The following is a 25,193-nucleotide window of genomic DNA, read 5'->3' on the forward strand; positions in this document are numbered from 1 at the left end:
TATTAAGTAAAAACTTTATGTAAAAACCTATGTAAAAAATAATTAGGAAAATGAAGCTAGCAGAAAACAGTTTTTAAACAATTAGCGGCCAAATCTGCGAATAGAACTTTTTAGTTTAATATGTATATAAACTAACAAAAAAAGTTTTACAAAAATATAAGCTTGTTTGAATTTTTCCGAAACAACGCATGTTGTCGTTTTAATTGCACTCTCCTATATTTACGGTTTTCCTTTCACTTTCTTTAAACCTGAGATACATTCACTCAAAAAATATGCTGTGTTGTACCTATCCGCCCCATAAAGGCCATGTTAAATATGAATTAGATTTGGAATATATTAACTGGTTACTTATTTCATTTAATTTAGTTAATTGTATAATAATTAATCAAAGATAAAAAAGTGAATTAATTAAAATTAAAAATTTTGTCCTCCACAGGGAATGGAACCTCAGTCTTTCAATACACAGTATTTAGTTTAGCTACTCTACAAGAACTTTTACAAATACTTCACTATCAGATGCAAACTTTGAATGATCTCTTAAAATTTCATTGTTGGCATTGAAAAACAAGGCATATGGTCTATTTTCAATATTGGCAGTTTTAGTTAATAGTTCCACTTGAATAGATCTATGGTCAAGACTTGTTGTAAAATCTAATGTATTAGTTGCACGTAAATATACAATATCCTCTCTTACAAATACATAACATTTTCAAAATTTCTAGGTAGTTTAAAGTGAGACCAAAATGCCAGCATTGGTCTAAAGAAGCTAGGCAAGATACAAAGGCTTGCCTGTCTCGGCAAAACAGGTACAATGAGAGGCACACTGACTGCAGAAATGGAAGCCTTACTAGACCTTCCTTCCTTTCACATTATAGTGATGGATAAGGCAAGGATGGGGTTACATAGACTGCAGGGAAAGCAAAGTAAAATTGCAGTGGGCAAAGGAGACTGCCTGCAGCATCAAGGATATATGAGGAGATCCGATATGAGAGATGACAACAGACCATTCAGTCCCCAAATACCAAAATGCCCCAAATACCCCAAAAAGTGAGACCAAAATGCCAGCACTGGTCTAGAGAAGCTAGGCAAGATACAAAGGCTTGCCTGTCTCGGCATAACAGGTGCAATGAGAGGCACACTAACTGCAGAAATGGAAGCCTTACTGGACCTTCCTCCCTTACACATCATAGTGACGGATGAGGTAAGGATGGGGTTACATAGACTGCAGGGAAATCAAAGTAAAATTGCAGTGGGCAAAGGAGACTGCAGCACCAAGGATATATGAGGAGATCCGATATGAGAGATGACAACAGACCATTCAGTCCCCAAATATAAAATGGAAATACTTTTCCAGGTAAAAATACACTACAGGGAGGTATGGGGAAATCCTGGTAGACATCCGAAGTATGAGGGCCATACCTGGTATACAGATGGGTCCAAGACAGAAGATAAGTCGGGATCAGGAGTACATAGTGAAGATAGGGACTATAACGGTTCCATCTCACTAGGAGAATATGCCTCTGTATTTCAGACAGAGGTATATGCAACCATGCACTGTGCAAGGATAAACAGATTGAGGACTTATACTACTAATAAGAGAATTAATATCTGTTCAGACAGCCAAGCGGCTTTGAGTGCTTTAAAGAGAGCAGGAATACCCCGAAGAACTTGACACCCTGGCGGAACATAACGAGGGGATCGCTGGCAACGAGAAAGCTGACGAACTTGCTAGACGAGGATTAGTAACAAGATACTTCGGTCCAGAACCTGCATTAAGAGAGTGATTAAGAAGCCGGATACGAAGAAAACACAAAGAACACTGGGAAAAAATTCCCACCCAAAGGCATGGGAAGAGATTTATCACACATGCGCGAAAAGTACTGAAGAACTACGCAAAATGAACAGGAATCTGCTCAAAATGACTACTGGTTTCCTAACTGGAGATTTTCCAGTAAAAGGACACCTACACACGTTAGGTATATACAATGAAGAGCTCAGTTGCAGTCTATGCGATAATAGAGAAACTGAGATATTTAGGGATATAAAATTTAGGGATATAAAAGGCACTGAATCGCAAGAGACAAGTAATTTTATTTTATATGGAGACTGCTTATGGAGACTGCATATGGAGACTGCATGGGTAGCGGATAGGAACTCCTTTGGACAGTCCTACCAGGGAAAGTGAATCAATCTCTGCCCTCCGCAGATTCCAGGAGTTTCCTGACCCGGGAAACTAGTACTTGCTTAGTGTCCCTTGTCCAGGGTAACGGATGAAGACCACAACGGTATCCATGGCGGAGAAGAACATCTTCGGTACGGTGTGTATGGCGGAAGTGGCGACCCCCCGATTTTAGGGTTCAGACATGATACAGGTCAGCAGCTGTGTCATTAGTGGCCCGTGGCTGTGGAATACAATTCCTGGCAGGTGCGGTTCCACAAAGTCACAGGCGACAATCTGATATTGATTTAACCGGCTGTGATACTGCGAACACTCACCAACCCGCCTGGCAAGCATGGTGTTTTAATGCCAATATACCCCTCAAAAATAAAACATGTTGAACTTGAAACAAAATGGAATGGTTCCCCAGGTGGGTAGAGCAAGCAGCTCAGAATCCCACACCGGAAAAACGGTCAGCCTCTCGGATTCTGGGGGAGGCACAAGCTCAACAAAACGCTCCAAAATAGATACGACCAAACAAAAAAAGTTACTACTAGCCACATACAACATTCAATCGATGGCTAAAGATGAAAAAGTACACGAATTAGAAGAAGAACTATCCAAGATAAAGTGGGATATTGTAGGACTGTCAGAAGTGAAAAGAAGAGGCGAACAATGCATGCAGCTAAACTCTGGAAATCGCCTGTACTATACAGGGAAAATAGACGAAACATATGGTGGAGTAGGATTCCTTATCAAAAAGTATCTCACACCATACATTTCAACATATAAAAGCGTTTCTTATAGAGTAGCTTATATTATAGTAGACCTAGATAATAAAACTAAGGTAAAGGTAATACAAGTGTATGCTCCCACAACATCACATCAGGATGAGGAAGTTGAAATGTTGTACGAAGATCTGATAACAGCATTAGATGAAAATTATACAAGATATACTATAATTATGGGAGATTTCAACGCAAAATTAGGTAAAAAAGAAGAAAATACTGAAACCTAAATAGGGATGCATGGTTATGGCACACGAAATGCAAGAGGAGAAAAATTATATAACTTCTTAGAACAACAAAATTTATATGCCATGAATACATATTTCAAAAAACAAGCAAACCGAAAATGGACGTGGATATCTCCCGATAAAAAGACGAAAAACGAGAGCGATTAGGTTGTTTTTAAACAGACCAAAACTCGTAGAAACAGGCCACATAATTGTAATCAGATAGATCAAACTAAAATCCGACAGAAGGGAGAAGAGTACAGAGAAGTCTTAAGAGAAGAATTTGTAGAATATTATCAACAAGAAAATACCGACATGAACGAACACAATTAATAGAGAAATGCAACGAAAGCTCTTGAAAGCAGGCCTGACTGTGGCAAAGAAAACGAAAAGTAAAGAAGACAAAATAAGCGCTGGAACAAAACGGTTGATGGAAAAGAGACGCCTATTTCTAAGCGAAGGAAAGCGAAACACCGACGGTTTCAAAGAATTGAATAAACAAATAAAGAAGGGAGTAAAGGAAGACTTAAGGATCTACAATGAAAACAAGGTAGAAAAAATTATAGAAAAGAACCGAGGTCTAAAGTGCCTAAGACCAAACATAGGAAAGCCTCTAATAATCTCATTAAAAGATAAAGATGGAAAAGAAACAAGAGAAAAGAACCCAATCCTAAAAGTTACACAAACATTTTACCGTGATTTATATTCCTCAAACAAAGACCCAGATAGCACTGCAAAGGAAACTCTTAAGAAAAAGATAATAAATGTCAACTCAGAAGTACTCCCTAATATAGAATCCTTCGAAATAAAACAAGCTATGGCACAACTAAAGAACAATAAGGCTCCGGAACCAGATGGAATACTTGCCGAAATGTTAAAGGAGGGAAGTGAAATTATTCTCGAAGGATTGAAAAAGCTTTTCAACAAATGCCTTCACAAAGGGGATGTCCCAGATGATTGGAAAGAAAGTTTGACAATAATTCTGTTCAAAAAAGGAGACAGGAGTGATCTGAAGAATTATAGGCCAATTTCCCTGCTGTCCCAAATGTACAAACTGTTTATGAGAGTAATAACTAATAGGTTATCGTTGAAGCTTGATAGCTATCAACCAGTAGAGCAGGCAGGATTCCGAAAGGATTACAGTACAGCGGATCATCTTCTTATAGTCAGAACGCTAATAGAGAAAGCCAATGAATATCACTTGAACTTATACATTGGCTTCGTTGATTATGAAAAGGCATTCGACTCCATAGAACTTTGTGCAATAGAGCGAGCTATGAATAACTGCAGGATAGATTCTCGATAGAGAATACTCATACATAATATTTATAAGAAAGCTACAATGAGAGTACAAATAGATGAGAAAACCAAAGCTATACCAATCAACAGAGGAGTTCGCCAGGGAGACGTTATTTCACCAAAGCTGTTCAAACTGGGACTTGAAGACGTGTTCAAAGATATTAACTGGGTAGATAAAGGAATAAATGTTAATGGAAGAAAACTAAGTCATTTGAGATATGCTGACGACATTGTAATATTCGCTACAAGTTTCGAAGAATTACAGACCATGATGACGCAACTATTTCAAGCTTCGGAAAAAGTAGGTCTTAAGATGAACTTGGAAAAAACAAAAATAATGACGAATGCACCGAACATTACAAAAATAACGTTAAATGACATAGATTTAGAAACAGTAAGCGAATACATCTACCTGGGACAGATAATGAAAGTTAACAAAGAAAACCAAACTGCCGAAATTACCAGAAGAATAAGGTTAGCGTGGGCAGGATTTGGAAAACTGAGTTGGATCTTGAAAAACACTAAAATAGAACAATATTTGAGAACCAGAGTTTACGATCAGTGTATCCTCCCTATACTTACGTATGGTTCACAGACGTGGACACTCACCAAGGCCAATATGGATAAAATAGTAAAGGCACAGAGAGCGATGGAAAGATCAATGCTCGGGGTGAGGCTCATAGACAAAAAAACAAATACATGGATTAGAAGCAAAACCAAAGTAAAAGACGCAGGAGAACATGTTGCCAAAATAAAATGAAGCTTCGCAGGACACAATGCCCGACTGAAGGATAAAAGATGGAATCACGAAATACAACAATGGAGAACGTGGTTAGGGAAAAGAAGTCGAGGAAGGCCACAAATGAGATGGGCCGATGACATAAAGAAGTTTGGAGGACACAACTTAACAGGTGGCACAAAATAGACAACACTGGATTGAATTGGAGGAGGCCTATGTCCAAAGTTGGATTACTGAAGGCTGACGAAGAAGAAGAAGAATGGAGACTGCAGACCAAGTGCGGAAGCATATGGAACTAACACAATGGACCTTTACAGTCTAGTGAAGGTCACAACTATATTGTATTGGGTGTCATGAGAAAAAATTGGACTGGGGTGCATGCACAGAAGGCAAAAAAAATTAGTCTACAAAAACTTTTACAAATACTTCACTATCAGATGCAAACTTGGAATGATCTCTTAAAATTTCATTGTTGGTATTGAAAAACAAGGCATATGGTCTTTTTTCAACATTGTCAGTTTTTATTACTAGTTCCGCGTGAATAGATCTATGGTCCAGACTTGATGTAAAATCTAATGTATCAGTTGCACGTAAAAATACAATATCCTCTCTAAAAAATACATAACATTTTAAAAAATTTCTAGGTAGTTTAAAGTGAGACCCAAATGCCATAAAATTATGCCGATTTTTTAAATGTTGGATCATTTGGTTAGCAATTCCTTTTGCACTATCACAACAATTTGCTATAGGGCAACTAAATTGTCTACCTCGTTTACAATTAATTTCATGTGATTGCATATCTGAAAATTCAATCACGCTACAACAAGTACTACAATTCCATTTGAAGAACTTCATGGTCTTAAATATATAAGTGGGAATTGCTTTTTTAGCACTTGACTCATCAGTTTCAAGAAAAAGTTTGAAAAACTGATTACAATAGTAACAAACATAATCACTTTCTTCGTCAATGTAGTAATACTTAACTGGACATGTAGACAATGAAAAAATGCAGTACGCTTGGCATATAGCGCATTTTAGATTAAATTCTGATCGGTATTCGATTTGACCTCCTTGTGGATTATCTATGAACCATTTTAGAGGTTTCCTCACAGCAATACTAATTTCAGGTGCCGTCAAAACTTTTAGATTACGATCAATTATTTTAAACTCAATTTTTATTAAATTTGACATATTAGAGATATCCACATAAAAAAAATCATCAGTACAAGGTTTTGAGTTTAATACAACATCAAATTCTTTGTTATCACTACTTACAGTAAATTCATGGTATATATTTTTAGCAAGTTTAGAGTTCCCAGTATATTCCAAATCTAATCTTATTGTATTTTCTGACTTTCTATAGCTAATATACAGGAAAAACAAATTATCGTCTTCTTGATATAAATAAACACTAGGCATTTCTATGTCATCATCATTTAACTCGAAAACAAACGCAGGATAATCCAATATAACATCTTTATGGTTTGAACGAAAGTGAGGAAGCATCATAAGACTCGCCATGTTTTCATTACAAATTGGACACTCGTGAATTTTAGCCCAGCATACCTAAAAACATTTAATAATTGAATGCTATGCTGGAACAACGTTGTAAACGCCAAATCACATTTTGTTGACAAATTGAAAAAAACACTTTATAATTGATTATTTTGAAAAAAAAATTTATGAGCGTAATAAAATATGATAGACTAAAGGATGCATAACATTAATATCAACAAAAATAACCTTAGGTTATAATACAAATCAAGCATTTATGAACTTATATGCTATATTTTAATAAAACAACGTGTTAAATCCCCGTCGGTTAAAACGTTGTTGTGTGGAAATAAGGCGGTTAAAACGTTGTTTTAAAAATAAAAAATTAAGTACACGTGAAATTAAGAAACGTTAATTAATTAGTTAATTAAGATTGACTAATTTTCAAACTACCAAAACAAGCAAGTTAAGTCTCATAATATTCCCCACAGTCGGCAGTACATTATTTTGCACGTTTAGAACGTTTTTCTATGTAAAACCCACATATGTACATATGAAAGTATTGGCGGTTACAACGTTGTTCCAGCATAGCATTCAATTATAATTTTAAAATCATCAATAAAGGGGTTAGACAAGGAGATTCATTATCCGCAACTCTGTTTAATCTTTCCCTAGAATACATCCAGGGCTGCTTTATCCATTAGGCAATATAGGCAGCTGCCTAGGGCGGCAAATTGTGAGAGGGCGGCGCAGGGGCTTGAAATTTTGATGGGGGGCAAGCATTATAATATACAATACATTATATATTATATGATGTAATAATGAAAACTGAAAGTATTTTTTGTAAATTTCAGTCATTTTCAGTTTCAGGGGAGGGGGTAACTGCCTCCCCTAACCCTATCAAATGACGGCCCTGGGGCGGCAAAAATACTGTACAAAAAAATATTTGTATTTAAAAATTAAAATCGAATAACAAATATGTATATTCATCATTCATCCATCAATTAAATAGAAGTGGGCGTTCGTTTCCAAATAAAAGAAATTGCATTCATATCAAAAATAAAACAAACATAGCATTCTGTTATCTTAAACCTAACACTATTCATAAAAAAAACGGAAGTCATAAATTTAGTGATTATTGGGCCGCCAGAAGCTCCGCAAACACGGTCAAAACATCAATATTGCACATATTGCAGAAACTAAAGATTACCAGTAGGAAATCGAGTTAGAGTTGGGATTTTCAAACTGTATTATTACAAGGAGATAAAATTCGTGTCGTCGCACTGATATAATACTCCAGTCAGGGAAATAAGCAAGAAATAGACCATGTTCGGGACAATGAAATTAATATCAAGGTAGCTGACTACTTTTTTAGTTATTGTGGACTTGACCTATAGGATGAAAACATTGAAAACCTTCATGTTTCCTGTCTAGAGATCGTGTTTTTTAATTATTAACAATTTGGTGCAATCAATGCGATTTTTTCCATTTTTTGCACTCAATTAAAAAGCTAAATAGTTGACATAAAATTACAAAATTTATTTTTTTAGATAATTGAAAAACCTTCACAATGACGATTTTTGAAAGTCAAAAAGTTAATTTGTTGCTTCGTAAACTGCAAAATAACTGAAAATCGTTATTTATTAATAACTTTTCCTAAAACTAACTTAGAACTGTAGTGTTTCGCTTTACTCAAAGTTGGGTATTGGGGTACATAACAAACTGCCAAAATTTGAGACCAATCCATTAATTAGTTTAAAAGTTAGGTATTCTATTTGTTTATCCCAGAGACCTTTGTTTTGCAAAAACAAATGACAGAAAATAATGAAGGTACGACAATTCTGCGTATGCCAAATGAAAGTAGAAAAGTGATCCTATCAAAATGTATTAAGAAAAGATAAAAAATTATCTAATATAGTAAAAAATACTAGTTTATAAACATTTACAAAATATCTTCTTACATAGGTATTCGGAAAGATGATATTTTACTCGAATTTTTAAAAATGTAGTTCAAAAATGATGATTAGTCATAGTAAGTGAAGGGGGAGTTTCTGCGTTGATTGCACTAAATTGTTAATAACTAAAAAACGAACGCGAACTCTAGGCAGGAAACATGAAACATGTAGGTTTTCATCCTATAGGTCAGCAATTAAAACAGTTCGAAAACGAAAAATGCACGAGTTCAAAAACTAAAAAAGCAACTAAACTACTACCATTTTCTATATCTTGGGATCTACTCAATGAATTTTGATATTTCTTCTTTTAATTTGTATGTACTTTTGTGTAAATTACAAATATGCAATTTGTTTAGACATTTATTAATTAATAAACAGTCTAATTTTTTAAACAATTTTTGAAAAAATAATATTTTCTCAAAAATCCATTTTTTGTAATGATACTATCATTATTAATCATGGAAAAAGTTAAGGTGTATTTTAATGAATAAATTATGTTCAATAAATTATTATTTAATAAAAATAATTTATTTATTAAAATATAGGTACTTTAACCTTTTCTATGATCAATAATAGTATGATAGAATTGATTAAAAAAATGACATAACCCAGACATCCAAAGTGAAAGTTATCCTCCAACACCAAATTGTTCTATATCGTCCATATAATGTTCAGAAAAAAGTCACACCTTTTTGAGCGTCGGGTTTGGGGGGGGGAGAGGGGGGAGAAGTCGGAAATTCGTAGTTTTTTACGTTTTTCGTCAATATTTCTAAAACTATGAGGTTTAGCATGAACAACCTTTTATACAAAAATGTTCTACAATAAATTTGAAATAAAAAATGCCCCTATACATACATAATCCTTCTAAAATGAACGATTCCAAAGTTACGGAGGTAGTATCGTATAATTGGTCCAAAAAAAGGCCTAACCTAGACATCCAAATTAAAAGTTTTCCTCCAACACCAAATTGTTCTATATGATCCACATATTGTTCAGTAAAAAGTTACACCATTTTGAGCGTCCGGTTTGGGGAGGAGATGGGGGAGAAGTCGGTAAATGAGTTATTTCTTTACGTTTTTCGTCAATATTTCTTAAACTATGTTTAAGCGTAAACAATGTTATATACAAAAACGTTCGACATAAAATTTAAAACAAAAATGGTCCTATCCTTAATTGTTATAAAATCAACGGTTCCAGAGTTACGGAGGGTGAAATGTGGAGGTTTTCGATACTTTTTATATTACTTGGGCAATTGAAGATGATTTTGGGTGGTGAGGTTGACGTTTCTTCAAGGGCTTATCACTAACATACCATCGGCCACTGAAATAGCAAATCCTGTTAAAGAAAATTTCTTTCAATCAGTAAAAATATTATAAATTGCTGAAAAAATATAAAAAGTATCGAAAACCTCCACTTTTCACCCTCCGTAACTGTGGAATCGTTGATTTTATAACAATTATGTATAGGACCTTTTTTGTTTTAAATTTAATGTAGAACATTTTTGTATAGAACATTAAAGCATATTTTTAGAAATATTGACCAAAAACATAAAAAACTACTAATTTACCGATTTCTCCCCTATTTACCCCCAAACCGGACGCTCAAAATGGTGTAACTTTTTACTGAATAATATCTGGACCATATAGAACAATTTGGTCTTGGAGGAAAACTTTTACTTTTAATGTCTGGGTTAGGCCTTTTTTGGACCAATTATACTATACTACCTCCATAACTTTGGAACCGTTCATTTTAGACGGATTATGCAGAGGACCTTTTTTGTTTCAAATTTAATGTAGAACATTTTTGTATAGAAGGTTGTTCATGCTAAACCGCATAGTTTTAGAAATATTGACGAAAAACTTAAAAAACTACGAATTTACCGATTTCTCCCCCCTCTCCTACCTAAACCCGACGCTCAAAATGGTCTGACTTTTTTCTGAACATTATGTAGACCATATAGAACAATTTGGTGTTGGAGGATAACTTTCACTTTGGATGTCTGGGTTTGGATCTAGTTATACCATACTATAATGATATGATTAAGAAAATAGGTACCTACATATTTGGAAAAAAATAATTTTTTCAAGAAATTTTTAAACACATTAGACGCTGCATTAATTAATACATTTATAATAAAATTGCATATATGTAATGTATGTAGAAATTACATACAAATTAAATTGTTAATAATTAAAAAAACGGACGTGAACTCTAGACAGGACACGGGTAGGTTTTCTTGCTATAGGTCTACAATAATTAAAAAAGTAGTCAGGTACCTGAATATTTCAGTTAGATATTATGAAAATGATGTAACAGTGTGAAGTAGCTTCAGTGAAATAACAGTTAAAAAATAACGGCTACTGCTATCGCAACACATTCCTATCTTATACTAGTGCAAATTGCAAATTATACATAATCATAATTTTTCATTTTTATGTAAAACATTATGTGTTTATTTTCACCGGTCAAAAGTGAATTCATACCATACTGTGATCAGTGTGATTTTTGTTCTTCTCACTTGTGTAAAATACTATTTTTTATAAATTCTATGTTCCTCATTTTAATACATTTCCAAACAATACATTTCTTATTTAAGGGACCGTTCAAGTATTACGTAACGCAGGTTAGGGGGGTCAAAAATCTTCAAAAATTGCGTTACGTAGGGGGAGGGGAGGGGGGGTCAAAAATCTTCAAAAATCGCGTTACATAATGCTTGAACGCTCCCTAAAGAAAAAATTCTGCTTGCATTTTTTTTCGCAAAAATGGTACATGTTTGAAGGGCGGCTACTAGAGAATTGCCTAGGGCGGCAATTGACCTAAACGCGGCCCTGAATACATCGTCAGGAAGATCAACAAAGGCACCCTCCGAACGAAAGAAGGACAAGTAATAGCATACGCTGATGATATTGTGCTAATAACAAGAAATAGAAAAAAAAAATGGAACGAATGTTAAACAAGATGGTAACAGAAGGAAAAGTCAGCAAAATAGAATTCTATTTTGCTGACGTCACAAAATAGAACTTCATAATGGGAGAATCGACGGTTACTAGGCAACGTGACGTCACTAAAATAGAATTCTGTTTTGTGTGCTCTCAGGGCTGGAGTAAAATTAAAATTGTCATTCTGGGTTAGTATATGTCGACAATTTTATCGTTGACGCACTAACGCACCCTAAAAAGGGTTTAGTATGAACTTTATTTATAGCCGTTAAACTATAAATGGCTCAAGCATCGGTTGAGCCCCTCTATATTTGAAATACTTAAATAAAGTACTTTAATAGAATAAAAGCGTTTAGGTGAAATTATGGACTGGCGCTCTGAGCGCCTCAAAACGGAACTTGGTAGGACACACACAACGGCAAAAGAACCAAAGGTGGACGAATAACGTAGATAAAACCACAAAAACTAGAAGACATCAAAACAAAGATGGGGACAAACTGGCGCCAGATAGCACAAAGCAGAGAAGAGTATATAACTGATGGGGATCTCTTTGTCGAGGAGTGGATGCAAACTGGTTGAAGAAGACGAAGAAGAATTTAATTAAAAAGTTATTTTGGAAATCATATATAAAAAGTTATGTTAATGTTTATATTACTTAGGTAATAGAGAATTTGATACTCTTTCAAATGAGCTATCACACGACCCCTATTTTTATTTAAAAAAATCATCGATTACGTCATCAAACACAGATAGATGACGTTACTAGTATAATAGATATACACTGCGCGTTAGAGAAAACGGGCGGCACACAAAATTGGTAATTTTTAATGTCAATCTCGAATTTCCTAAACCTGTTATCCGATTTAAGTGATTTTTTTGATATGTTATAGCCTTGTTTTTTAATAATATCGCTGTAATAGAATTGTTGCTAAACAGGTTTTTCATTGTTTACCGGTGGGACCAATCAAATTGTTGTTCTGAAAGTTCGCATTAGGTTTCCTTAACATTCTGTTTTTTTATTCATTTGCTTGTGTTGGCTTATAAAAAAGTTAGCTACTTTAACAACTGGCCGCGTCCTTCATCAGTACAGGGTGTTTCTAAATATGTGCGACAAACTTTAAGGGGTAATTCTGCATGAAAAATAGTGACCGTTAACTTTATAAACATATGTCCGCAAATGTTTCGTTTCCGAGATACAGGTCGTTGAATTATTTCTTACAAACTAACGATTTATTTATTGTCATATTACCCGTATGCATGCCAATGGCGAATATAAAATTCTTATTTGTATGTCAAAAAATGCGCATCAACTACCTCTTAAAACCTACCAATTTTTATTTGCATACCTCAACCGGTTTTAGAGAAATAAATAAATCGTCAGTTTCTAAGAAAAAATTCAACATCCCGTATCTCGGAAACGAAGCATCTGCGGACATACAGGGTAGCGAGAAAGTATGGAAACACGGTAATTTCTCGGAAACCGCTCGAACGATTTTTATAAATTTTGGTGGGTAAAGGTATCCTTATGCGGCCGATATTATAGTGGTAATTACATTGTTATCAAATCTTTCGTTTTTCTGTAAATCTAATGAACTTTCTTATTTTAAATGGAACACCCTGTATGTTTTTTGTGTTTTGAAGTCCTTAAGAAATACTGATTATTTTTCATGTTATGTTCCCTATACCTAAATGCCATAATTTCGGAGTCAGGTATTGCTACATTTATTAATTAAAAATTTTAACAATTTATAAAAATCAATTTTTTTGGCCCAGGTAGACATTATCTTAGGTTCATTGGATCATTCTGAACAAAAAAGGTCTTTTGTAATTTTCCTCAAAAGTTTCTCGTTTCCGAGTAATAAACAATTTAAAACTGAAAAAAATCGAAAAATGACGATTTTCAAGGTTCAAAAAAACAAGTAAAAAAATCATTTTTAAAAGTACCAAGTACCTAAATTCAAGCTCAAACCTTGTTCTATCAGATCTCTATAACAATTTTCGGTATATTTTATTCTAAAACATTGTTTTTTTTTAATTGTTAATAAATCTCATATGCGAGGACGGGCTATCGGGCTACATTAACAACTAAAAAATAATGTTTTACAATGAAATAGGACCAAATCGCTTATCGGCATCTGATAAAATAAGTTTTGAACTTGAATTTAGGTACTTCATAGTTTCAAAAATAATATTTTTTACTTATGTTTTTGAACCCAGAAAATCGTCATTTTTCGATTTTTTTCAGCTTTAATATGTTTATAACTCTGAAAAGATTAACTTGTGAGGAAAATTACAAAAGACCTTTTTTGTTCCCAATGACCCAAAGAACCTAAAATAATATCTACCCGGTCAAAAAAAAAAAATAAATTTGTATAATTTGTTTAATTTTTTTTAAATAAATGTAGCAATAACTCCGAAATTATAGCATTTAGGTATAGGGAACATAACATAAAAAATAATCAGTATTTCTTAAGGACTTCAAAACACAAAAAACGTACAGGGTGTTCCATTTAAAATAAGAAAGTTAATTAGATTTCCAGAAAAACGGAAGATTTGACAACAATGTAATTACCACTATAATATCCACCGTATTAGAATACCCTTACTTACCAAAATTTATAACAATCGTTCAAGCGGTTTCCGAGAAATTACCGTGTTTCCATACTTCCTCGCTACCCTGTATATTGACTGACGCCCAAGAGAAGACAAACGCAGTAGTGGACGATCACCAACACGCTGAATGGACGACATTAAACGAATATCCAAGAAATGGCAACAAGACGCACAGTGTGGAGAGAACGCGAAAAATGGGAAAGACCTATGTCCAGCAGTGGACAGAAGAGGTTGCATGATGATGATGGTGATGATGTTTACAAAGCAAACAGTCATTATATTTTCAAGCAGAATTACCCCCAGGGCCGGATTTAAGGGGGGGCAGGTTGGGCAGCTGCCCGGGGCCCCACAAAGAAAGCCCCAAACATAAGAGGTTCATTTAAACAGATATTGGCAGGAGATATCGGAACTTAACAATGTATGATAAGTATAAAATGAAGAAGCGTAGGATTGATAATATAATTATACATTGTTCATGGTTATGTTTTTCACCTTTCACTGAGTGAGTGTATTGCGCTTCGTTTGTAAATTCTCATCTAGTGTTCGTACAAATTTTAGCCACAGACTATTTTGTGATTGGAAACATGCAGATAGTAGGCTTATGGATCACGAAATGTATAAAGTCTAAAGCACACGAAAGCGTATTGATACTGAAATAGCAAAACAGGCCGAAGAAATAAAGAATTATTGGAACTTGGTAACTAATTTTAGTGTTATAAAGTTTATTTGTGAACGAGATTTAGCATTTCGCAGCGAAATTGAGATGTCGGGTTCATCACAAAATGAAAATTATTTGGGAATACTCCAGTTATAAGTAATCTGATCAATTTTTGATCAACATATTAATAAATATTCAAATCCTGGAGAGGACATATCGACTGTCTTTCATCAATCATATGTGAGGAAATTGTACATCTGATGTTGTTCTGAAGCTATTTTCTTGTGGCATTTTTACAATTTTAACTATTTATGGGAAATAAGCCACAATATTATTAAAAAATGATTTTTATTAACGTTTCGACGCTCAAATCGGGTGCCGTTGTCAAAATACAAAATACTATTAACATAAACAAAAATGTTGTTGCTTAGTAAAAAAATTCTTCTAATAATTTATTTAATTTGACTCATTTATATCGGCAATTCAGATACATATGATACATTTTAAAGTAGAAGACTTTAAAATGATATTGCCAATATTTATGAGTTGCGATCCTGGGACGACTTTACTGAAAGATAGTTCATTCGATTACATGAAATCAACCCCAACTCAAGAATATCCGTCACAAAAAAATCATAGCATGTGATCTGTCTTTAAAAAGACAACCACATGCAACGGTGACATTTAAATTCTCGCGTTAGAGATCTCATAGTAAATCACGAGGGAAAACCAGGAAAAACCTCGTGATACTATCCCGACATCGTAAGTATTTGGTCTTACATTTAATTTACTCTCAAAATTAATACCAAATTTTGACTTTACTATAATTTTGTTTAAATTATAAATAATGTTAATAATACATGGATATATAAGTAATACTAAAATATAAAATATGTACTAACTGGACTATTGACTTACTAATTGTGGTATTTTCTTTCTATTGACTTCCTCTTTCAGTATGGGTATCCACATCCTACTGCATTCCACCGAGGAATTTGCGACACAATTGGTTTCGTTTAGCATAATTAGAGCCGCTTCTTTGATTTTTCTCTTTTTACTATCTGTTTCTTTCAGGACTATACTTGAATCTCTCCACTGAACTCTATGTTCATTATCCCATGCGTGTTGACATATTTGAGATCTATCAAATTCTCTATTTTTAATATAAGATTGATGTTCACTTATTCTAACGTTTAATGGTCTTGATGTTTCACCTATATAAAACTGTTCGCATTCACAAGGTATTTTATAAACACAATTCTTTGTCCTTTCTTGTTCATTGTTAGGTTTAGTTTTAGATAGAATAGATCTCAATGTGTTGGTTGTTTTGAATGTTGTTGAAATGTTGAATTTATTTCCTATTGTTTTAAGTTTCTCGGATAGTCCTTTTATGTATGCTATTGATATTTTCCTCGTATTATTTCTTGTGAATGTTGTAGTTAAGTGGAGAGATTCAAGTATAGTCCTGAAAGAAACAGATAGTAAAAAGAGAAAAATCAAAGAAGCGGCTCTAATTATGCTAAACGAAACCAATTGTGTCGCAAATTCCTCGGTGGAATGCAGTAGGATGTGGATACCCATACTGAAAGAGGAAGTCAATAGAAAGAAAATACCACAATTAGTAAGTCAATAGTCGAGTTAGTACATATTTTATATTTTAGTATTACTTATATATCCATGTATTATTAACATTATTTATAATTTAAACAAAATTATAGTAAAGTCAGAATTTGGTATTAATTTTGAGAGTAAATTAAATGTAAGACCAAATACTTACGATGTCGGGATAGTATCACGAGGTTTTTCCTGGTTTTCCCTCGTGATTTACTATGAGATCTCTAACGCGAGAATTTTAATGTCACCGTTGCATGTGGTTGTCTTTTTAAAGACAGATCACATGCTATGATTTCTTTGTGACGGATATTCTTGAGTTGGGGTTGCTTTCATGTAATCGAATGAACTATCTTTCAGTAAAGTCGTCCCAGGAACGCAACTCATAAATATTGGCAATATCATTTTACAGTCTTCTACTTTAAAATGTATCATATGTATCTGAATTGCCGATATAAATGAGTCAAATTATATAAATTATTAGAAGAATTTTTTTACTAAGCAACAACATTTTTGTTTATGTTAATAGTATTTTGTATTTTGACAACGGCACCCGATTTGGGCGTCGAAACGTTAATAAAAATCATTTTTTAATAATATTGTGGCTTATTTCCCATAAATAGTTAAAATTGTACATCTGATGAGTCAAAATGTATTAATGAAATAGTTTCAAGGATTAAGAAGTCAAAATATTATTCAGCTGATACCAATCAATTAACTGTGATATTTCGTTACATAGAACGTTTCACTCCTGTTGAAAGGTTTGCCATATTTTTGCCAAATCGCGGTCATAAAGCAGAAGATATATTTAATTTTCTAATGACATTTTTGCAAGAACATGATATCGAGTCGAAAAACTGCAGGAGGCCCTCCTACGTTAATGCGTCAGTTATAAGTGGAAAATATAATGGTGTTCAGGCTGAAATTATAGAATAAAAAGGAACCTATTCATACGTGGGTGCTCCGTGCTCGGTGTAGCTGCTCAAATGGATACGACATGCGCTCCCCTACATATAAACCGCAAACCGGTTGAATCAAAGAGGATGAGCGCCGTGGGGCGAGCACCAACGTATCCACTCTGTGGAGCTGCTACACCGAGCACGGAGCACACACGTATGGTGTCGCCCACTCTCTAAATTTAGTTTCAAAAGCTGCAACTGAGTGTTATCATGCATTAGCATAGCACCGCATTCTTTCATTCCTTAGAAGAACTAGCCATAGTATTTTTCACTTCTTTTACATATAGATACAACTTAACAGAACGTTTAAAAGATGAGTCTTTAAGGGACAACAACGCAGACCGTGGCAAAAATATTATTGTTCCTAAAAGAGCAAATACTACTAGATGGTCATAGGAGTGATGCCGCAAAAGAACTAGTTAAAGGTTATAATCAGATTAAAGGAGCATTATCCAAAATTTCGGAAGACTATGAGCAACAATTTAAAATACTCGTAACATTGCAAATGGTTTGTACCTATAATCGAATGTGTTTACTGGAAACAGAGAGGATATTAGGGAGGACAAACAGCACAAGTCGTATTCTTCAAGATCTAAATATTGACCCTAATTCAAGAGTGGCATCACTTAGATCACGTAAATAAATTGTACAGTCAAAACGTGACAATTTAGAAAGATATGAGAACATCAGAGAAGTTTAAAACTCAAAATTTTATCGCTATTATAGATCATTTATTAAGTCAGAGGTTTTCGGCATATGAACCATTCATTCCAAATTTGGACTTTTGCATCATTTTGGAAAATTGGAAAATTTATCTCTCAATGAAATTGAAGCTCACTTACTAAAGCTTACCAACATTTATAGCAATGATTTAGATGAAACCTGATGTGTTCATCCGGTACAATTCATTTAAAAAGGAAATCAGCTCATCAAATATAAGCAAAGAACTTCAAATATACCAACTACTAAAAGAAAATAATATAAACGATGCTTTTCCAAATTTTGAGGTAACACTTTGTTTATATTTAGTTCTGATGCTAACTATTTTAGCTGACAAAATTTTGAACAAAAACATTTATTAGCACTTTTTGTGTAGACTGAACTGTATGAACAAAAAACGAACCATGTGTCGTCTATAAGAGCCTAGCCGGGTAAGATGATGAAAAGTGCCCCCAACTCGATTCGAATTCCATATAGATCACCATTTTGCATATATAGTGAAACTCACTTTCTGAAATTTTTAGCTCCCTTGGTGGTCATGTGACCCACCTAGAGCCTAATTAGGGTTTTTATGTTTTTATTTTTTATCTCAGCCGCATCGGGAACTAGCGAAAAACTTTAAATAAAAAAGTTGTAAGATTTAAAAAGTTCTGTCCGATAAATTTTTTTTTTAATTTTTGGCGGGAAATTTAAATTTTAAAATAATTTTAAAATTTTAAATGAGTATAAAAAAATAACTAAGACATTTGTTTTCGCGAAAAAAAAAATATATAACGTGTATTTTTGCATATTGTTTCATCCTGAATTTTTTCAAATTTTTAAAATTGGTGAAATGCACCATTAAAAATAAAAAACCGCATTTTTTGGTTTTTTTTTTTCGTTTTTGATACAATGTTATACATATTTTTCAAAAAAGATAACACCGTCAGTAGAATAGGTAAAAAACTGAAAAATAATTGGGATGTGTTTCATAAAAATTTTGTGTAACGCCATCCATTTTCAAGATACAGGGCGTTGAAGAAAACAAAATTTTACACATTTTTTACGATTTGCCGAAACTACTGGCAACATTGTAATAAAACTTGGCGGGTTTTAAGGGGTAGTTATTGTGCATGTTTTGACATACAATTATTAAGGATTTGATATCTATCATTGGGGCGCATAGGGGTAATGGTCTGAACTTTTCAAAGAAAATAAGATAGTACGCTACTGACATATTTCAAATTAGCAATCATTTTTAAATTCCTCGTTCAATTTGCGATAAAAAACTATCTTCTCATTTTTTCATACGATTTAGCATTCATGCAGCGCCGTTTTGCTGCAAAAAATAAAATATCTTAACGCTTAAGTATTCGAATTAGTTTTTATAATGGATGTATGAGTTTATGTAGATGTAGAAACTACTATTAGTCCAGGGTAATAAGGATTTTCTCGGGACACTCAAAGATCCAGGTCGCTGACTACTTTTTTAGTTATGGTAGACCTATAGGATGGAAACCTACCTGTTTCCTGCCTAGAGTTTGCGTCCGTTTTTTAATTATTAACAATTTAGACTTTAGTACAAAAATTGCGATTTTTTTCTATTTTTTGCACCCCATTTAAAAGCTAAATAGTTGACATAAAACTACAAAATTCAATTTTTTAGAACACTGAAAAACTTTTAAAATGCCGATTTTTAACAGTTAAAAAGTTAATTTGTTGCTAGGCAAACTGCAAAATAAATGAAAATCGTTATTTGTTAATAACTTTTACTAAAACTATCTTAGAACTTTAGTGTTTCACCCAAAGTTGGGTATTGGGATACTTAACAAACCTTTAAAATTTGAGACCGATCCATAAATTAGTTTAACAGTTATTCTATTTGGTTATCCCAGAGACCTTTATTTTGCAATAACATAAGACAGAAAATAATGAAGATAGGGCAATTTTGAGTATGCCAAATGAAAGTAGAAGAGTGATAGTATCAACATGTATTAAAAAAAGATAAAAAAATAATCAATATAATCAAAAATCCTAATGCCAAATTTTTGAAATTTTGTAGTTTATAAACATTTAGAATAACTTTACAAATATTGTCCGGAGGAACAATCTTTTTATATATTCGAAAAGCTAGTATTTTAACACGAATTTTCAAATAAAAAAAAATAGCCTGGGTTTATTAGGGACAAAGTTAGCCATGTCTTTTTTTTAATTCACAGCTAATTTGTTTATAATAATTAAGGAATTTCATTGATGCCATTTTAAATAATGGGATTTGTAGTTTTTGTTAAAAAAATTGTATAAACATTGTATCATAACAGCATCCTCTACGATTTTTCAAAATTGTAGTTCAAACGGTTACTAGGGGGAACCTACGAATCCACTGAGTTAAAATACCGAAAAAGAAATTTCATACTAATACAATTTTCTGTATCTCCGGATGAGCTCAATGGATTTTCATCTTTCTTTTTTTAATTTGTATGTAATTTCTACGTACATTACAAATATGCAATTTGTTTACAAATTTATTAATTAATAATTAGTCGTGTTTAAACAATACTTGAAAAAATATTTTTTACAAAAATCTATTTTTTTAATTATAGTATCATTAATGATCATACAAAAAGTTAAAGTTCACTTTAATAAATAAAATATTTTTATTAGATAATTATTTATTGAAGATAATTTATTTATTAAAGTATACCTTAACTTTTTGTATGATTAATAATGATAGTCTGATTAAAAACATGTATTTTTGAAAAAAAAAATTTTTGAAAAATTGTTTAAACAAATTAAACTTTTTATTAATTAATAAATGTCAAATTGCAAATAGACGAATTACATATTTGTAATGTACAGAAAAATTTCATAAAAAAATTAAAAAAAAAAGAAAGATCAAAATATATTCAGCAGATCCCGAGATATAGAAAATGATAGTAGTTTTAAGTTTGCCTTTTTTAGTTTTTGAACTTGTGCATTTGTCGGCTCCTAGCTCCCCCTTCACTTACCACGACTAGTCACCAAATAAACATTTTTAAAAATTCGTGTAAAATGTCAACTTTTCGAATATGTACAATGATTTTTCTACGGACAATATTTTTAAAGTTGTTCTAAATGTTTATAAACTACAAAATTACAAAAATTTGGCATTAGTATTTTTGACTATATTATGAGATAATTTTTTTACCTTTTTTTAGTACATTTTGAGAGTATCACTGTTCTACTTTCATTTGACATACGCAGAATTGCATTATCTTTATTATTTTCTGTCTTATGTTATTGCAAAATAAAGCTCTCTGGAATAAACAAATAGAATAACTTTTAAACTAATTAATGGATCGGTCTCAAATTATATGGGGTTTATTAAGTACCCCAAATACACAATTTTTGGTGAAACACTAAAATTCTAAAGTAGTTTTAGTAAAACGTATTAACAAATAACGATTTTCACTTATTTTGCAGTTTGCGTAGCAACAAATTAATTTTTAACTTTCAAAAATCGACATTTTGAAGGTTTTTCAATGTTCTAAAAAATTAAATATAATAGTTTTATGTCAACTGTTTAGCTTTTGAATGGGGCGTAAAATATCGAAAAAATCGCGATTTTTGCACTAAATTGTTAATAATTAAAAAACGGACGCGAACTTTAGGCAGGAAACAGGTAGGTTTTCTTCCTATAGGTCTATAATAACTAAAAAAGTAGTCAGCTACCTGGATCTGTGAGTGTCCCGAACATGGTCTATTTCTAGCTTATTACCCTGGACTATATTTTTAGAAGTTCGAATACTTTGTAAGGGTTAAGATGTTTTATTTTTTTAATAAAAATGGCGCGTCGTATGAAAAAATAGGTAGATAGATTTTTTGTCACAAATTGAACGAGGAACTCAAAAACGATTGTTAATTTGAAATATGTCAGTGGCGTACTATCTTTTTTCTTTAAAAGGTTCAGACCATTACCCCTATGCCCGCCAATGACAAATATAAAATTCTTAATTGTATGTCAAAAATTGCACAACAACTATATCTTAAAACTCGGCAAATTTTGTCAGAGTGTTGCCAGTAGTTTCGGCAAAATCGTAAAAAATGTGTAAAATTTTATTTTTTCAACGCCCTTTATCATGAAAATGGATGGCATTACAAAAAAATTTTATTAAACAAACCCCAACTACTTTTCAGTTTTTTACCTATTCTTGTGACGGTGTTACCTTTTTTGAAAAATATGTATAAAATTATATCAAAAAACGAAAACAAAAAAAACCGAAAAAATGCGGTTTTTTATTTTTAAAGGTGCGCTTCACCAATTTTAAAAATTTGAAAAAATTCAGGGTGAAATAATATGCAAAAATACACGTTATATATTTTTTTCGTGAAAACGAATGTCTTAGTTATTTTTTTATACTCATTTAAAATATTAAAATCGTTCTTAAATATAAAGTTCCCGCCAAAAATTAAAAAAAAAATTATCGGACAGAACTTTTTAAATCTTACAACTTTTTTATTTAAAGTTTTTCGCTATTTCTCGATGCGGTTGAGATGAAAATAAAAACATAAAAACCCTAATTAGGCTCTAGGTGGGTCACATGACCACTTAGGGGGCTAAAAATTTCAGAAAGTTAGTTTCACTATATGTATATATGCTAAACAGTGACCTATATGGAATTCGAATCGAGTTGATGGCAATTTTTATCAATTTACCCCAGGAGCGTCATTTGAAATTTTATTTGGGGGGGGGGGGCAAGCACTATATATACAATACATTATATATGATGTTATGATGAATATTGATGTATTTTTTGTAAATTTCAGTCATTTTCAGGGCCAGGGGGGGGGGCAAATTCCCCCTGGACGCCCAAATGACGCCCCTGATTTACCCGGCTGTGCCCTTTATATGTGTATAAAAATCTTACCTGTTCATGATCCCTAACCTGAGAATATGCTAACAATCGTCGACATCCATCAAATCTGTTGACACATTTAAACAAAATGTTTTGAGCAATCATTCCATACAGGGACTCTACTCCTTCTGATTTTTGGATTGAAGGTTCCTCATTATCAACACATCTTCCACATTGTATAAGCCTGTTTGGATAAACTTTTACCGGTTTCACTGATAAATATTTATGACAAAAACTGCAAAGTAAAGTCTCTAGTATATTATCTGGAAGTATAAACGCCATAATAATATCGTAGAATATAATAACGAAATATAAATATATGAAAAACTTTTACTGCTATTTTTTATGAAAAAACTGTTAATGAATCGCAAAACACACATAAACACTCAGTTATGTTTCCCATAATACAAACGTGTGGTGTGTTGTTCTACACACTGTATCGTCCGAGGTTAAAGATAATGTTCGCCATTTTCAAGCAAAGGCGTGCTTGAATATTTTATTTTATTTTTAAATTAAAATTAAACAATTAATTATTTATATGGAAAATAAGCCACAATTAACTTGAAAAAATGATTTAATTAACGTTTGAACGCCCAAATCGGGTGTCGTTATCAAAATACAAAATACAAAATACTACTAAATTAAACAAAAATGTTGTTGCTCAGTAACAAATTCTTCTAATAATTTATTTAATCTGACTCATTTATATTGGCAATTCAGACATATATTCTACATTTTAAAGACTTTAAAATGATATTGCCAATATTTATGAGTTGCGTTCCTGAGACGACTTTACTGAAAGATAGTTCATTCGATTACATGAAATCAATCCCAACTCAAGAATATTTGTCACAAAAAAATTATAGCATGTGATCTTTCTTTAAAAAGACCACCAAATGCAACGACGACAGTAAAATTCTCGCGTTATAGATTCCATAGTTAATCACAAGGGAAAGCCAGAAAAAAACCTCGTGATACTATCCCGACATCGTAAGTATTTGGTCTTACATTTAATTTACTTTCAAAAACTAATGCCAAATTCTGACTTTAATATGTTTAAATTATAAATAATATTATTAATACATAGATATATAAGTAATACTAAAATATAAAATATGTACTAACTCGATATGTTATTGACATACTAATCTTGGTATTTTCTTTCTATTGACTTCCTGTTTCAGTATGAGTAACCACATTCTACTGCATTCTACCGAGGAATTTTCGACACAATTGGTTTCATTTAGCATAATTAGAGCCGCTTCTTTGATTTTTCTCTTTTTACTATCTGATTCTTTCAGGACTATACTTAAATCTCTCCACTGAACTCTATGTTCATTATCCCATGGGTGTTGAAATATCAGAGATCTATAAAATTCTCTATTTTTAATAGGTATAAGATCGATGTTCACTTATTATAACGTTTAATGGCCTTGATGTTTCACCTAAATAAAATTGTTCGCATTCACAAGTTATTTTATAAATGCAATTCTTTGCTCTCTCTCTTGTTCATTGTTAGGTTTAGTTTTAGATAGAATAGATCTCAATGTGTTTGTTGTTTTGAATGTTGTTGAAATGTTGAATTTATTTCCTATTGTTTTAAGTTTCTCGGATAGTTCTTTATATGGTATTGATATTTTCCTCGTATTATTTCTTTTGAATGTTGTAGGACCCCTTTCTAAGCTGTTCTGTTCCATTCGATCCAATATTGACAATTCCTTATTGATAAACGATAAAGGATAATCATTTTTTAATAAAACAGATGTTAACAATTGTTTTTCTTCTAAAAATGAATTTTCGTTAGAACAAGTCATTTTGGCTCTATCATAAGGATTTAATGATTTAATGCTAAATGAAACCAATTGTATCGCAAATTCCTCGGTAGAATGCAGTAGGATGTGCTTACCCATACTAAAATAGGAAGTCAATAGAAAGAAAATATCAAGATTAGTAAGTCAATAATATATCGAGTTAGTACATATTTTATATTTTAGTATTACTTATATATCTATGTATTTTTAATATTATTTATAATTTAAACATATAAAGTCAGAATTTGGTATTAGTTTTTGAGAGTAAATTAAATGTAAGACCAAATACTTACGATGTCGGGATAGTATCACGATATTTTTTTCCTGGTTTTCCCTTGTGATTTACTA

At 32.5% G+C, this 25,193-nt stretch overlaps 1 protein-coding gene across 1 annotated transcript; it reads right to left on the reverse strand.

Annotated features, from left to right (window-relative positions):
• LOC114328034 (uncharacterized) lies at positions 1-23,429 on the reverse strand. The gene is made up of 2 exons (XM_028276774.2): positions 23,047-23,429; positions 1-6,777 (listed from the first exon to the last, which is right to left on the reverse strand). The coding sequence occupies exons 1-2, from the start codon at positions 23,314-23,316 to the stop codon at positions 5,611-5,613; spliced, it is 1,437 nt and encodes a 478-aa protein (XP_028132575.1). The 5' UTR covers positions 23,317-23,429; the 3' UTR covers positions 1-5,610.
• Between the last annotated feature and the right edge of the window lie 1,764 nt (positions 23,430-25,193).

This window comes from Diabrotica virgifera, chromosome 9, assembly GCF_917563875.1.
Source record: "Diabrotica virgifera virgifera chromosome 9, PGI_DIABVI_V3a".
Taxonomy (NCBI): Eukaryota; Metazoa; Arthropoda; class Insecta; order Coleoptera; family Chrysomelidae; genus Diabrotica; species Diabrotica virgifera.

Coding starts and splice junctions, on each gene's coding strand:
- LOC114328034 (XM_028276774.2), bottom strand. CDS start 23,316: ATGGCGTTTATACTTCCAGATAATATACTAGAGACTTTACTTTGCAGT. Junction 6,778..23,046: donor AGGTTAGGGATCATGAACAG/GTAAGATTTTTA, acceptor AAATGTTTTTAG/GTATGCTGGGCTAAAATTCA.